The following is a 14,569-nucleotide window of genomic DNA, read 5'->3' as shown; positions in this document are numbered from 1 at the left end:
ATGAATTTTTCTCAGGCCTTCTTATATTTACCATGGCAATATGCCAGAATTCCCGCGGCTAGTGTGCAAATAAGGGCGTCCCAATACGCCGTTCGTCCGGACTGGACCTGCGCTTGATAATATAACCTTCTCGAAGCCATGCAAAATTTGGGTTAGCAATGGTGCAGAAAGCGTCCGTCGATCAAATGTTGGCGATGGCACTGTTGGGGTAGCTGCTGAATCGAATGAGATTCGCTTGCAGGGCCATCCACCGATTTATGTCTGGTAGGACAGTACCATACCAGGGTGGACAACTTCAACTACGATTGCTTTGTGCTCACAACAAGGCACCGCAAGTCTAGGATTACCGACAGCAGTGTTGACTACATTTGAATGCTAATCAGATATTTGAAGAAGGTAGTTCGACGCCGGGTTTTTGGGCGTTTACCACTGTATGACAAAGCCGCGTGTAGGTTCAAAGGTTCGGACCTATACGGAATAGAAACAAAACCAATTAGATCTCTCCTTAGACACATGTATCCTATCTTGGAGAGGTTTTGGTGTGTTGTCCGCTGAGGTTGCCTAGGTCACGGTGCCCTTTGAGTATCCGCCAAGCAACATCCAGATACGTGGCTTACCACATTTGTTCCCAACATTCGACAATTTGGGGCTGTGTGCAGGAATGACGTCTGCCTATCATGTGCATAAAATTCCACACTGGCCCTTGGTGGCCGTGCCACTTTGTTTCCATCTCTTTCTTCTTCAATTCAATATCCACGCTCTAGATTCAACCAAGCACAATTCCAGACCAGTTCCGCAGGTGACGAGTAAAACATGGATGGAACTCGCTTCCGAAACGCTCAACCTCAAAACATAGGGGGATATCGGTACCAAGTATCATGGAATCAGCCTCAGCCCGCAACGTCTAGCATACTAGACGCCGGCGTGGACGACAAAAAGCGTGCCAAGAGTCAGTACAGAAACCTTCTTGCTTCTACTTCAAGCACGCAACAGAGCGAGCAATTAATGGAAACACCAGACCTCACTGCAAGAAGCTTATTTCTGTCCATCAGACAGGTGTCAGCAGAACCAACCCTCTTTGCTGTCTTAGCACATGGGATCATAATAGCACTTTTCTGGTCCCCCATGAATCCCGGGCCCGTTGACTTGTGTGAACAGGGAATCTGGTTCCCAGTGTTGTGGGCGACTGTTTCATGTGCTGAGCTCCTTTTCAGCGTGTCCGTTGCCTGGGAATTTTGCAAGACTTTGGTAAATAGAAACTTCGAGGACATGAGTCGTCGAGTCGTCCTTACCTTACTTGTATGATCTTTCTCTTACCCCTGGTGCCTGCTTGGAATCTATGCGTAATGTCTGACTACTAGTAGAGCTGCTGACCTCAGAACTGATAGTTCCAACTAGTATTGCTTGTAGAGGCTGGAGTACACTGGTTTTTCTGTATCTTCTTGTTAATACTTACATTAATTTGTCCCATGTAATGCAGTCTTTCCCTAGTACAAGGAACAGTACTCTACAATTTTACCTCGAACAAGTATCAGGCTAATGTTTGCTCACAATTTCAAGCTCTATTGAAAACCATAGATGAAATTTCGCTTCACGTCTCCATTCACATCTATACTTTTGCACAAGAATACCCTACCGACTCGAGCTTAATGACTTGCTAGAGGTAGAAAGGACATCAAGCCTGCCAGTGGAGTGAGGCAACACCGTTTTCTTGTCACACCGCACTGCTGGCAACTGCTATCATTGGGATGGACCGATCCTGGAGAAGTCGTTTCATATTATGCCTTTGCTGTGGGCGGGTCTCCTCAGCTTTCCTACGCTCGTTGAGACACTCGGGATCAGAATGCCGGAATACACCAAAATACCCCTTTCCTGGAAAGCCCGCTGCAGTAGCGAGGCGATTGTGTGGCTGTTCGACACAATGGCACGAAACCATCGTGCGTTTGGGAAGATAGTGCAAGAGTAACACCATAATAAGAGTATGAAGAATAAACAGATGTCATTTTTTTCATGTGCAAGACATATGCATTACTTATATACAGTATAAAACCTCCGTGGTACGCCGGGAGCTCGTTGACAAATCACAATTACTGCTCCTTAACACTTTTCATGATCATTAACTGTCAAGTTCGCTCTTTCCAAAATCAAACAATTGACACGCTCCTCGTCAACTCCAGCTCGGGATGCGGTGCATTCTGCAACTTCTTGCTGAAGTTGCTCGCAGCCCGAATCTTCTCGCCCCAGATAATGAAGCCGAACGGGACAAGAGTCAAAGCACAGCTGATCAGGGCCAGGACGCTGCAAGACCACGCGATTCCCAGCGTGTCCAGCATGTTGTCAACGGCCAAGGGGATGACCGCACCTGCGATACTCCGACACGCAGCCAATGCTGCCAGGGCCGACGAAGCGAAGATGCCGTACGCGTCGGCCGTGTAGTTGATCATTGCCATAAAGATACATTGGTAGCCAAAACCATATGGAAGCATGGACAACAGCGGAACGATCCAATGGATTGATGGTCGTGATGTCCATCCCAGCCAGAACAAAGAGATGACGAAAGCCGGGCCGCCGACGCATGCTAGCGGCAGGCGGAGGTACTCAGCGTGCTTGTTCGGGTGTTTCCGAATGAGGACCTGGGCATAAATATCGTAGAAGTACCCAACGACGTTGGATATGACCGATCCTCCGAACATCATCACGAATGCGAGACCGGACTCGCCGGGTGTGAAGCCGTAGATGCCGTGGAAGATGTTGGGAAATATCTTTAGCAGCATGTAGAAGACAGCATACACAAAGGCCATATAGACACACGTCAGTGCGACAAGCATCTCCGTGCAGAGCAGGTACAGCGGTCTCGTGGTGGTAATCTTGAGCGTGACCAGCAGTCCAGGCCTGTCCATGTCGGCGGGTGCGATGTACCTCTCGGATCCCTTCTCCTTGTTCAGCTTGGCAGCGCGGTCCCGCAGGATCTTGGTAGCGAGTGTTTCCGGCTGGAAGACTAGAGCGATGAGGCAGATGCCAGCGAACGCCATGGAAGCCCAGAAGGCCCATCTCCATGAATACTGGTAGGTGTAGCCGGCAATCACAGGGCCGGCAAGAGGGCCCAGAAGGGTAGCAGAGGACCATAGCATGTTTGCTCTTCCCCTGGCAATCTTTTCGTCGAAGACATCGGCGATGGAACCTCCTGTCACGCTCATCGGCGGTGCTGCAAAAGTGCCACTCAGGAACCTGAAAATCAGGAAGGCTGCCCAGTTGGGGGAGAGCGCGGTGCCCATCGTGAAGATGATGTAAAGACATAGCGTGGAGACGAGGACAGGTCTGCGGCCGTATTGCTCACTCAGCGGTGCAAAGAAGAGAGGACCCAGGATAAACCCGATAAGGTATGTCGTAGCTGGGAGCATGGACTGCGGGCCATCAGGAAAATGGAAGGCTTCCTTCAGCGCGGGGACTTCGTTCGCGGCTGTGGCTGAGCCCATTGTGGAGTTGATTGAGAGTAGGGTGCCGACAATTGGGATGTAATACTTTTTGGCCTGAGACCCTCACACCGTCAGATAGGACACCTCCTGAGAGTTTTGGGTGTTGGCACTCACCGTGGACCAGTTGTGTGGGTTTGCAGGCTCTCCGGGCTGGAAGTTCACGGGGACGACATCGTCCTGTGATGATGATCGCCGGCCATCGCTATCGGTGTCCGACTGTGTCGACTGCGCCTCATGCTCAACGGACGGGACGGCTGCACCACGCTCGTCTTGGGTCTTCTCCCTCGTCAGCTCTGCCTCGCCATGCATTTTCGGGGGCTCATCGACTCGTACAAGGTCTCAAGACTGGGTGGTATGGCGGATGCGCGAGCCTCGTTGTTTCAGCCATTTCCCCGAAATGAAAAGCCTCCCTGGGGGGAAAGGTGCTATTTCATCACCAACAACACGCCCTGCGGTCCCATATGGTGCCACATTTTCAGATCCTCTCTCGGCCTCGGGTCTCGCCACTATGCTGTCGTGGGTGGATCCAGCCCGCGGGATTGGGACGTAATGTGGACCGTCGCCGGCGGCACTAGGCGCCGATAGGGACAAATCGAAGATTCACACGCCCTGCCCGCTGCCGGTTGTTCAACATGTAATGATGAGAACTGACATCCACCGGATACCTACTTAGGCAGTCCATACTTGAGTATCCACCAAATGCTCAGATCCACTGGACTCCAGCTACGAGTCGATGGGCTGCTCACGAGCGCTTTCGGAGATGAGCTCACAATTGCTTCAAATGACTTTATAGAGACAGGCTGTATTGATGGTGCGAAAATGGAAGATTTGCCACCGTAAGGGCAACGGTGAGATTCGTAATTGGGTATATCGACCCAAGAGGCGTACGGCCGTGTGCGCCGTCAAACAAATGACACGCCGAGTACGCAGAGCCCTCGGTAAAATGTAGGGATTGTTGGTCAAGACAGTGGCGGTTGGATGTCAGGGGCTGCCGATACAAACTTGGCCCCTGCATGCTGCTATCCGTTGATGAAGTTGAAATATTTGACAAAAGTTATTGACGATCAAGGATGATGCAGGCATGTAGTTGTGGCCGAATCTTGAGGCTCAACTATATCGACATCGTCCCGAGGTTAATCGGTAACACATCCCGGACAGTGTCGATGTTTTTAAGCTGCGTGGGTTCGGGCAGTGGGCTCAGGGGCTTGGCGCAGCGGGATCCAGAGAATCTTCCAGGGCTCCACAGACGGACCGTATGTTCTACACACGCAGCACGCCGCCACTCTGTCGTCAGCCTTAAAAAGGGGCTGGGTATCGGATTTACGGACGAGGTCCATCTTTGATACGAACGGCGTGCGCGAGCTGGATATGTGTTCTAGACTCGTCAGCCTACAAATCTGCGAAAATTTGGGCCCACCATCTCAAAATTCTCAGGGAGTGGTCAGATTCCCTGGCTGCAAGATTTGCATCCGGCATCCGGGGAATATCGTTTTCCCTTCTAATCAGTACTATGGTAGAACCCGTAACTGTTCAATTTCAGCCTCATGACGTCGACATTTTCATCCTATCTATAGCTGGCGCTTACACTGCCAGTCACATCCATTGTACGATTTTTCGGAGACCTTAGTACTTGAACGAGGCCGCCTAGACCCGGTGCCAATGTGCAACTCCATGCAAAGTGTCATGCTCTGCCAAACAGAAAAAAAGTAAACCCTACACCGGCTGCATATCTTTTTCTTCCCCTCGACATCTGCCACGGTACCTCTTACACACATGCAGTCATCAGACCATGAACATTCAACCCCTCTCGGCGACGATCTTGTTGGCAACATCAAGACACACTACGATAACCAATCAGCAAGGAACGTCTTTCAGATAGGACAATGAACAAGAACCTACACTCTGAAATGCTCTGGGGCTGGAGGATCCTCATGACCGGAACATCGCTTCCCACTTTCTTGTAGAACCAATTCCGGATCTCAACCGCCATCAGCGAGTCCACGCCGAGTTCAATAATATGGCTATCGGCAGCCACGCCACCCTGTGGAAGTTGGAGGGTGGTCTGTAGATTGGCGCAAAGATGCTCGACCAGTAAGTCCAAGACCACCTGAGCCGAATCCGCCGAACCGATCAGCTCCTTGAGGTTGTCGACCGCGCCGCCGCCCTGCTGTGCCCCTGTCTCATCGGTGTCCTCGTCGACGGTGAAATGAGAAAAGCGCGCGTCACGGTGCCAGTGCAGCGGGTTTGGGTCATTGACTCGGTACCGCGCCAGGCCAGTAGTCAAGTCCACGATCTGCCCAGGCACGGGCCGACCGGCGACGATTGCCTCGAGGAACATGTGATGGATGTCGCGCTCGGAGATGGGCGGATAACCTTCTCTCTCCAGGCTGTGATAAACCTGGTTCCGCTGCTCGCGCGCCAAGAGGCCGATGCCGTAGATGACGCCGATGTTCAGCACTGATCCGGCGAGCCCGCGCTGTCGTCGGTTGGCAGCCAGGCCGTTCATGAACATGTTTGCGGCGGCGTAGTTAGACTGACCCGCGTGTCCGCCGATGGCTGCGAATGAGGAGGTCATGATGAAGAACTCCAGGTCCTTCTGGTTGAAGACCTTGTCAAGGTTGCTGGACCCGAGCGTCTTGGGTCGCATGACGCGTGTCCAAGTCTCGATGTCCATTTGGGAGAAACTCCTATCGTCCAGGACCATGGCACCGTTGACTATACCTCCAACATTGTGAAGGCTCTGCCCCAAGGCTTTAACGCTCTCTATGTCGGTGGCGTCACATTGTCTGGCGTGAATGTTGGCCCCGTCCGCGTTCAGCTCAGCGATCCAGTTTGGAGTACCCTTCGGCTTGCTGCGGCTGGCCACGACAATATTTCGTGCCCCGTAGTTGATGAACAGCCGACACACACTCTGGCCAAAATCACGGGTCATGCCAACGAGGATGTAAGTCTTGTCAGGGCTTAATAACCGGGTCTCCACCAGGGCTTTGACTGGAACAGAAACGTAGCGCTCGGACATCCAGTCCACAATTGTGAAAGCCGGCCTCGGTTCGCTCATTCCATGGAGGCTTGATGGGGTTACGAAGGTGGAAGGCCTGCCCGGTAATGGATTGGGACCTGTCATATTGATGCATTTAACCAGTAAGTTGGCAAGCTCTGGCCCCGTCGTTGCTGATCTTAGGGCACCACGGGCTGTCGAAGAAGGTGGCCACTGCTCATACTCGAAGTGGTTTGAGAGGCTTCGGATGAGTTTTGACAAGTCCTTCCCTTCGGGTTGGAAGTTGATAACGGTTGGGTGCGTGCGTGGGATGAGCTTGATCAGCTGCCGGCCGTTGCTCAGTGGGTGAATGTACTTGACGTCGGCATGCTCGTTGGCCAGATCCGTGTCGCTCGTCAAGGCATGGACCGTAAATCCCTTTGTCGCCAGAACCTCCCGCGCACAGCGAAAGAATATTGGATCTGGTTCGACGAAGACCACGTCACCAGGACGGGCCCAGACACCTATGGCAGCGGCGGAGATCATCGGCGCCAACCACGATACGAGCACTCGTCGATCCACATGATCACCCAGCTCAACGGTATCCGAGACCAGGATTTTCGAGGCTGCATGGGGGGCCAAAGCTGCAACTGGACGGCGAGTGCTGGCGTAAAGGCCTATGGACAGGTGCAGCTGCGTTTCGCCCCTGGTCAAAAGAGGATACAGCGAGGTGAACTCGACATCCACAATCTCAACTTCTGAATCTCCGGCAAGACCTCTCATCGGATCCTCCGAGCGGTAAACCTCAACCCGAGTTACACCGTCGTTGCCTCGGGCACTACCGATAGACAGACAGGTTTCGAGGCTATTGTACGTCCTGAACACTTCTCTTCGACTGGAGTTCAGACGCTCGATCGCCGGTTTGTACGGAAGCACGCGGGGCACACCCCGTTCGGTTCCATGGAAGTGGATTTCAGGCTCGAGCGTGAAAAGCATCCTCTCCTTCAGGCTCTCCGCGGGCTGGAGATGATCCCGGTACTGAATGAGTTGCATCAGTCGGTCTATAATCGTGCCCACTGTGTGTTTGTCGGTATCATAGAAGTTGAGGACCTGCAAAATCAGGTTTGGGTTCTCCGCCTTCAAAGTTCTTGTCAGGCCGAGGGATGCCGCTGTCTCCGGGCTGTTTTGCGCGCCAGTCGTCACCCACATGATGGTCTTTCCAGGCTGCATGAGGGACTTGAGCGAGTTCAAGCCGCCCTCAGTCATATTCGTGCAGACCGGCGCGTACAAATCCGAAAGCATTATGACAACAGTGGCCTTGGACGCTACATCTGGCGTAACATCCTCTACCTCACCAATGGGAGGGAGAATCGCCCAGTTTGGGAGTAATCCGTGTTCCTCACAGAAATCAGACAGTCGACTACCCACGATTATTGATGAACCTGGGCCGACCAGGAGTATCGACTCGCTGGATTTGCTGTCATCGAGCATCGGAAGATGTCCACTTGCTTGTCGTACAGTTATCGACCAACCAGAAGAGAAGGTTTGTGTGGAGTTCTCAGTTTCTGGCAAAAACAAGTCGTTGTGCAGTGATTGAGCATCAAAGGGTTGCCACACATCCGAGATGAGCTGCCTTAATCGCCCCCGCTCTAGGCCAACCATGCGCTCAAGTGTCGATACAGGCAGTGCGTCGACTATGATGATGAAGCCTCTCATCCTCATCAGCCTTCTGATCATTCGAATGATTTCTGCTTGGCCGGCGTTGAACATGGAGAATACAACGGTTGATAGGATGACCAAGTCGTAAGTACCGACCGTATCACCTAGATCCATCTCATCTTCCATCGCATCGAAATCGAAGTTTACGGAAGACACCTTCTTGTTACCATGCAGATCTGGGCAACGATGCAGCAAGTTTTGGGGCTTCTCCGACGCCATCAGATTGTATGACGAGAATGAGCCGCGCAGGCCTTCAAGTGCGTTTTCGGTAAATGTCCACTCCGCAAAGGTCAGATCAAGGACATCCATTCGTGGAAAGCGATGTGAGATCTGTTGAACGACTCTGCCCAGATGTGCGCTGATGTGTTCCGCGGCATACGCGCTGTCAACAACAGACTTGTACACACGTGGCAACCTACGCGGATCTGATTGTGATAATCCAACCATAAGAGGGCTGCGGATCAGGTCCAACGCATGGTAGTATGGAGAATTCGATATGAATATTTCCATGTCTTGCTCGTTTTCAATGGAGCCTTTGCTTGCATCGGTCGCGGGTGAGCTACTTCGGGGCGAATTCGGTGGCGTGTCGGGCGACGAAATACTCGTCGACTCCTTGATGTAAAACTGGGCGACAAGATCACAGCTCTCCTTGATGTGTTTGCGAACAAACTTGGGCTGGTCACGCCAGGTGGCAATTCCATACTCAGGGTCCAAGTCTATGACTGTGTGCAGGTACAACTCGTAGTCATCTTGGGGCTTCGCTGAGGAGAAAGAGGAGACGACCAGGTCCTCAAGCTGTACCGCCGTCTGTCCGATGTCGCTGTAGATGTATAGGTCGGCGGTGATGGTGGCTGGAGAGCCAAAGGAGTAATGGTCGAACTTGGTGAGCTCACATTCCACGGTCATCTTTTCCGAAGAACGCTGACCGCCATACAAAGCCAAGTTGAAACGCATTCTGCCGATCTTCGTGGGAAGGAAAGATGTCCAAAGGGCCCTGTTTGTGGACAATGATTAGTACTCACGCAATATGCTCATTATTTCGAGGTTGCATGGATTGGAATGGCCGGTTTGTCAACTTACCTGTCACCGGGCGACGAAAATGTTGCAAAGGTGGCCTGGAAACAACTATCGAGAAACGCTGGGCTCATGTCCAGACGTGTCGTATCTGACAGGTGGACCTTGCCGAGAGTTCCTCTCGCGTAGTTGAGACGCCGATCAATGGATTCGAGTGCCTGGAAAGGACCTGTGTACGACAGTCCAATACCTTCCATCATGTGGTAGAATGCACCTATGTTTACGGGCGCAGTCTCTGCGAGAGGGCCAGAGAATCGAGGAGGTAGGGAATATGGAGAGGGATCATCGAGGATGATGACGATCCTTCCTTCGAAGTTCTTCTTCATTGGGCTGGGTTTGGATGAGGTGACAGGAACTGAGGTCAGTGTGATATCAGCTTGGATGGTATTTGTGCCATCCGGCTGAGACTGTTGTGCAGGCAGGATGGAAAGAGTGAACAATACTTCCACCCCGAGAGAACCAGCTTCCAAGGTAATACCGCTGAGGAATTTCATTTCCTGCAGCTCAATAACCGATGCACGGCGTCCATTCAGAGCAATTCTGGCTGCATCGAGTGCCATAATGCAGTACGCTGACGCTGGGAGCAGTGCTTGGCCTTGGAACTTGTGCCCTTCTACCCACGGGATCTGCTCAACCTTGAGGATATTTCGCCACCGCATTTGAAATTGGTTATCGTCGCGAGTGCGTACACCGAGAAGCTCATGTGGTGGTTGATCTCGGAAATGGTACTGGGATGATAGCCGGGATTCTCTCCAGTACGCCTGCGTGTGGTCCCAAGCATATGTCGGCGCACCGACAAGGCGCGAGTTGACGAGATCAGGTTGAGAGGATTGCTGGACAAAGCTGCGGATGTTTACAGCAGCGTTGTCAAAGGTGATGCACATGGACCCAAGGAATTCGGCGAATGCAATCTCCGCATGCTTGCCCCTATGGAGTAGTCCGTAATAAGGCAGCTCAGCGGTCATGTAACTCTTGATGGTCTCCATGGCCGGGGCCTTCAGTTGGGGATGAGGTCCGACCTCGATTGCGCAGTCAAACGGCCCAAAGCCACTCAGGGCTGCTCCAAGTGCCTCATGAAAAAGGACAGGCCTTAGCATGTTGTCCCTCCAGTAATCGATTGCCAAGTCTTCAGCAGGAATGTCAACCAGCTGGCCGTGAACGCTCGAGACCCACGTGGGCGGGGCATCACCTTGGAGCGGGCGAGCCTGGATGCCGCACTGTGATAAGGCCTTGGAGTATTCTTGGACCGAATGGACCATATGAAATGAGTGGTATGCTGTGTCCACTTTCAAAATTGTTGCCAATCTCCCCTCAGTCTTTAGCACTTGAGATGCAGCAGTAATGGTGTCGAAATCTCCAGATAAGGTGACCAGGCTAGGAGAGTTGCTCGCCGCAACGCCAATACGGCCGTGATACTCAGGCAAGGAGCAAAAGTGCTCGGCCTGTTGCTTTGACATTTCACATGCCATCATGCCTCCATTTCTCCCACCATTCCCTGAAGCCAGGTATGCAAACCGGCCCCGATAATAGGCAATCAATATGGCGTCGCGCATTGACAATCGTTGAGCCGCGAAAGCAGCTGCAATTTCTCCAGAAGAGTGTCCGACAACACAGCTGAAAGATACATTGATGCTGGCGAGCAGTTCCACCAAGGCAATCTGAACCGCGGTACACAGGGGTTGGGCTAAAGCAGCCGTGCTCACGCCTGGGCCGCCGCCTTCTGACTTGATTTTCTCCTCCAGAGTCCACTCTGGAGGGTCAGGGCAGTCGTTCTGCAGAATGCTGTCGAGCCTCCTAATGGTGTCAAGGTAGACCGCGCTTGTGAAGAGAAGGCCTTTTGACATAGCAGTGTATTGTGCTCCCTGTCCTGTGAAGACTCCAAGTATGCGTGGAGTATTCGAGGTCTTCTTGGATCGGATGACAGTACCACTCTGGATGAGAGAGGTTTTATTTGCCCGTTCAATCAACGCTCGCAGGGTTGGCATCAATAGGGTCACCTTCCCAGGTCCCGAGACCACAAACACCTTCAGACCGTGCGCTGTACGGCGACTATAGAGATGCCAGGCCAGCTCTTGAGTAGTCAAATGTGGGTTCTCTCGAATGTATGACGCAAGGTTCTTGAGAGTTGAAATAAAGGACTCCTCTGATGCAGCTGTAATCAAGAGAGGTAATGAAACTCCCTTATTCTCAGACCAGCCAGTCGTGGGGATATTCAGAGACGAGAGGTAGTCGGCTGTGGGTGAGGCTATTAGGACCTCGTTGTCGTGAATTTCTGGTAGATACTTCTCAACAATAGCATGCCCGTTCGTGCCTCCGAAACCGAAAGAATTCACGCTCGCTCTCATGGGCTGTCCTTCTGGAGGGGATGGCCAGTCGAGTATCTGGGTGGGGACTTGTAGGTTGCGATAGAAGGGAAGCACACCTGGATTCAAGGATTCGAAGTGCATATTCCCTGGGATTGAATCGTTCTGCATCGCGAGAACGACTTTAAGAATTCCGGCAAGTCCTGCTGCGCCCTCGGTGTGCCCGATGACTGTCTTCACTGAGCCAACGAACAATTTGGCGTCATGTGACATTGTTGACAGTGACATGTGATCTTCGCCTTCACCGAAGAAGGCTTCAGCAATCGCACGAGCCTCTCTTGGATCACCCGCAGGAGTTCCGGTTCCTTAAAGATTGTCAGCTGCTGCGGGAGATTTGACATACATCAAGATGAAAGGACGTACCGTGGGCCTCAAAATACTGCGGCCGATGATTTGGGTTTCGAGGATCCAGACCCGACTTCTCATATGTCTGCTGGATCAGTGCAGATTGTGCTACTGAGCTTGGCACTGTGAGGCCCTGTGTCCTTCCGTCCGAGTTCACTCCGGTGTGACGAATGATAGCTTGGATGCTATCGCCATCGGCGAGAGCACGGGTGAGCGTCTTGATGAGGATGGTGACCACTCCCTCGCCTCTCGCGTACCCATCAGCCTTTGAATCCCACATCCGGCAATGACCTGTGGGGCTTAGCATGTGCAGGTCAGACTCAGAGATAAACTGCTCTGGGGTAAGCATCAGGTTGGCGCCGGCGACACAGGCCATGGATGTCTCTCCTGAGCGGAGGCCCAGCACGGCTTGGTGCAGAGCAACTAAGCTTGACGAACACGCCGTATCGATGGTCATGGACGGGCCGTTAAAATTGTAAAAGTACGAAATTCGGTTGGCGACGATGGAGCTCGCGTTGCCGGTGGCCGCATATTGCGACGCGTTCAGTTCATCCCTCTCGGAGAGAGACCTGTAGTCCGTTGTCATGACACCGGTGTAGACCCCAACGTTGCGACCGGCCATCGTCTTCAAACTGTACCCAGCGGACTCAAGGGCCTCGTACACGACCTCAAGAAGGAGTCGTTGCTGGGGATCCATGGACTCGGCCTCTCTCTTGGAAATGTTGAAGAAGGCGGCGTCAAACTTGTCCACGTCCTGACTCAGCCAGTACCCATAAGGAGAATTCGTTGTGCCATTATACTCTGGGTCTTTGTGGAAGAAACCTGTCGAAGAGAACCTGTTCGCGGGTACCGGTCGCGAAAGATCAACGGGGTCCGCTAGGACTTCCCACAGTTTAGAAGGTGAAGTCGCATCGCCCGCGAATCGGCAACCGCTACCAACGAGGGCGATTGGCTCGGGAGGCATCTTTCTGTCCTCCAAGCCGTACGCTCGTGGCTTGAAGAGAGTGTAAGCACTTGCGGCCGTAAATACTGAGACAGAGATTGGAAGCGGGTAACGGAAAGTGGTCCGGCAGAGGCAAGGGTAGGTAGCAAGACAACTTGGGAATGAGTGTGATGGGAAACTTTGCCCTCCAAAGGTACACACCTGGTCGCCGTCGTGCTATTGGCTCCAGGCCACAGGCCAAAGGCTGTTTGGATTTTATGACCCGCGCTTTGTGACGGCTGTGTGCAAACAGCTTTGTTGGTATCAGGGACGTTGAGAATAGAAACGAGACCCTACTGTGTGCTGCTGAAGAATGACCAAGAACCTGTGGAGGAGCTCTGTGTCGATGCTGAAATGGCAGAGCGCCGAAGAATTAAAGGCGTCGAGGAACAAGGGAATTCAATGAAACAACAAGGACTGGCTCGCAGGAAGTTGGTTGGGAAAATTGACGGAGGCAGGTACACGGACCCAAGAGTGAAAGTGAAAGACAGCAGTGACAGGTGCACCGCAACAAGGAACCGGCACAGTACTCTTTGACTGAGCTATGGTGGGAGGTTCAGAAGGTACCTGGGTGGGGCAATCCACTCAAGTAAACAAAAGAAACTGGGGACCGGAAAACAACTTGCTCAATCCGTGATGCAAGTGAATGAGTATGTGCAACTTGTTTTCATCTGACTTCCAATGCCACCCAGGTGTTGGCACTGGGTGTTTCAACACAAATAACTTGACAACCCTCATTCACTGTGCCAGCCTCAATGCTCTGACTAAGCGCTACTTGTGGAAAAGGCACATGATATTGGCCCTTAATACTGTCATATGATCGGGATGCTATTCCAGGCTTGAGCTGTGTCCAATAGGGAGCTGGAAGGAGCTTAGGAGTTGCGTGCTGGCTCAGCTCAACCCATCGCCTCTTGGCATTGGCATGGTGCTCCTATCTGGGGCAGTAGGCACATATCCCATGCCAACGGGGAACCACCACGCCAAATACTTCACTAATGCAGGGCATTCTTTCCTTTGATTGGCACACAATAGTTTCTGTTAGTCTTCAGCTCAGTCTCCTTACTATTCCTAAACAATCCGGCGGTCTCCAAGACTCTTCCGTCAATTTGACCATCTGGGCACCCTAAGAACACTTGGGGTACTGCTGTCTATTGTAGCAAATTCCAGCTAATGGGTAAACACTTAATGATCTATGGCCTGAAATCTGACAATGTTGCTGACAGATTTGTTCATCAGGGCTCTTGGTTTTAGTACTGGTTGAAAGATACTTGGATCATCAGAAATACTGGTTTATACAAAGAGAGATGAAGGCGCCATATATGTCCTCGGAAGTATACGGAATAGAAGCAAAACCAGATACAAAGAGAGAATGATTGATGGACATGGGTGCGGGGATACAAGATTAAATGGGCACTTGAGTTGACCGTGAATTATATGGAGTCAAAGTACTTAGCGACGACGTATATCTGACCGTCTGCGCACAATCCTTGAGCGAAGCGATCAATTAATCTCTGAGTGGAGCGATCAACACCAGCAGGATGCGGCCACTCTCTGGGAACCCAATTTGGAAGTCCTCAGGGCACTGAAATTGAGGTCATGACAAGCCGATCGAAGTTTCGGCAGCACAGCTTGG

The 14,569-nt window shown here is 52.2% G+C and overlaps 2 protein-coding genes across 2 annotated transcripts; both read right to left on the bottom strand.

Annotated features, from left to right (window-relative positions):
• Window positions 1–610: 610 nt before the first annotated feature.
• Window positions 611–4,737, bottom strand: KVR01_006389 (uncharacterized protein). The gene is made up of 3 exons (XM_044792067.1): window positions 3,810–4,737; window positions 3,591–3,752; window positions 611–3,530 (listed from the first exon to the last, which is right to left on the bottom strand). The coding sequence occupies exon 3, from the start codon at window positions 3,474–3,476 to the stop codon at window positions 2,145–2,147; it is 1,332 nt and encodes a 443-aa protein (XP_044645192.1). The 5' UTR covers window positions 3,477–3,530; window positions 3,591–3,752; window positions 3,810–4,737; the 3' UTR covers window positions 611–2,144.
• Window positions 4,738–5,273: 536 nt separating this feature from the next.
• KVR01_006209 (uncharacterized protein) lies at window positions 5,274–12,918 on the bottom strand (the record flags this gene model as incomplete). Its single annotated transcript, XM_044787792.1, has 4 exons — window positions 5,274–5,317; window positions 5,376–9,166; window positions 9,253–11,914; window positions 11,973–12,918. The coding sequence occupies 4 exons, from the start codon at window positions 12,916–12,918 to the stop codon at window positions 5,274–5,276; spliced, it is 7,443 nt and encodes a 2,480-aa protein (XP_044645012.1).
• Window positions 12,919–14,569: the final 1,651 nt, after the last annotated feature.

The sequence above is a fragment of the Diaporthe batatas genome (assembly GCF_019321695.1).
Source record: "Diaporthe batatas strain CRI 302-4 chromosome Unknown Contig00006, whole genome shotgun sequence".
Lineage (NCBI taxonomy): Eukaryota > Fungi > Ascomycota > Sordariomycetes > Diaporthales > Diaporthaceae > Diaporthe > Diaporthe batatas.
Note: the sequence above shows the minus strand (reverse complement) of the source record. Positions and strands in the feature narration are given on the sequence as shown.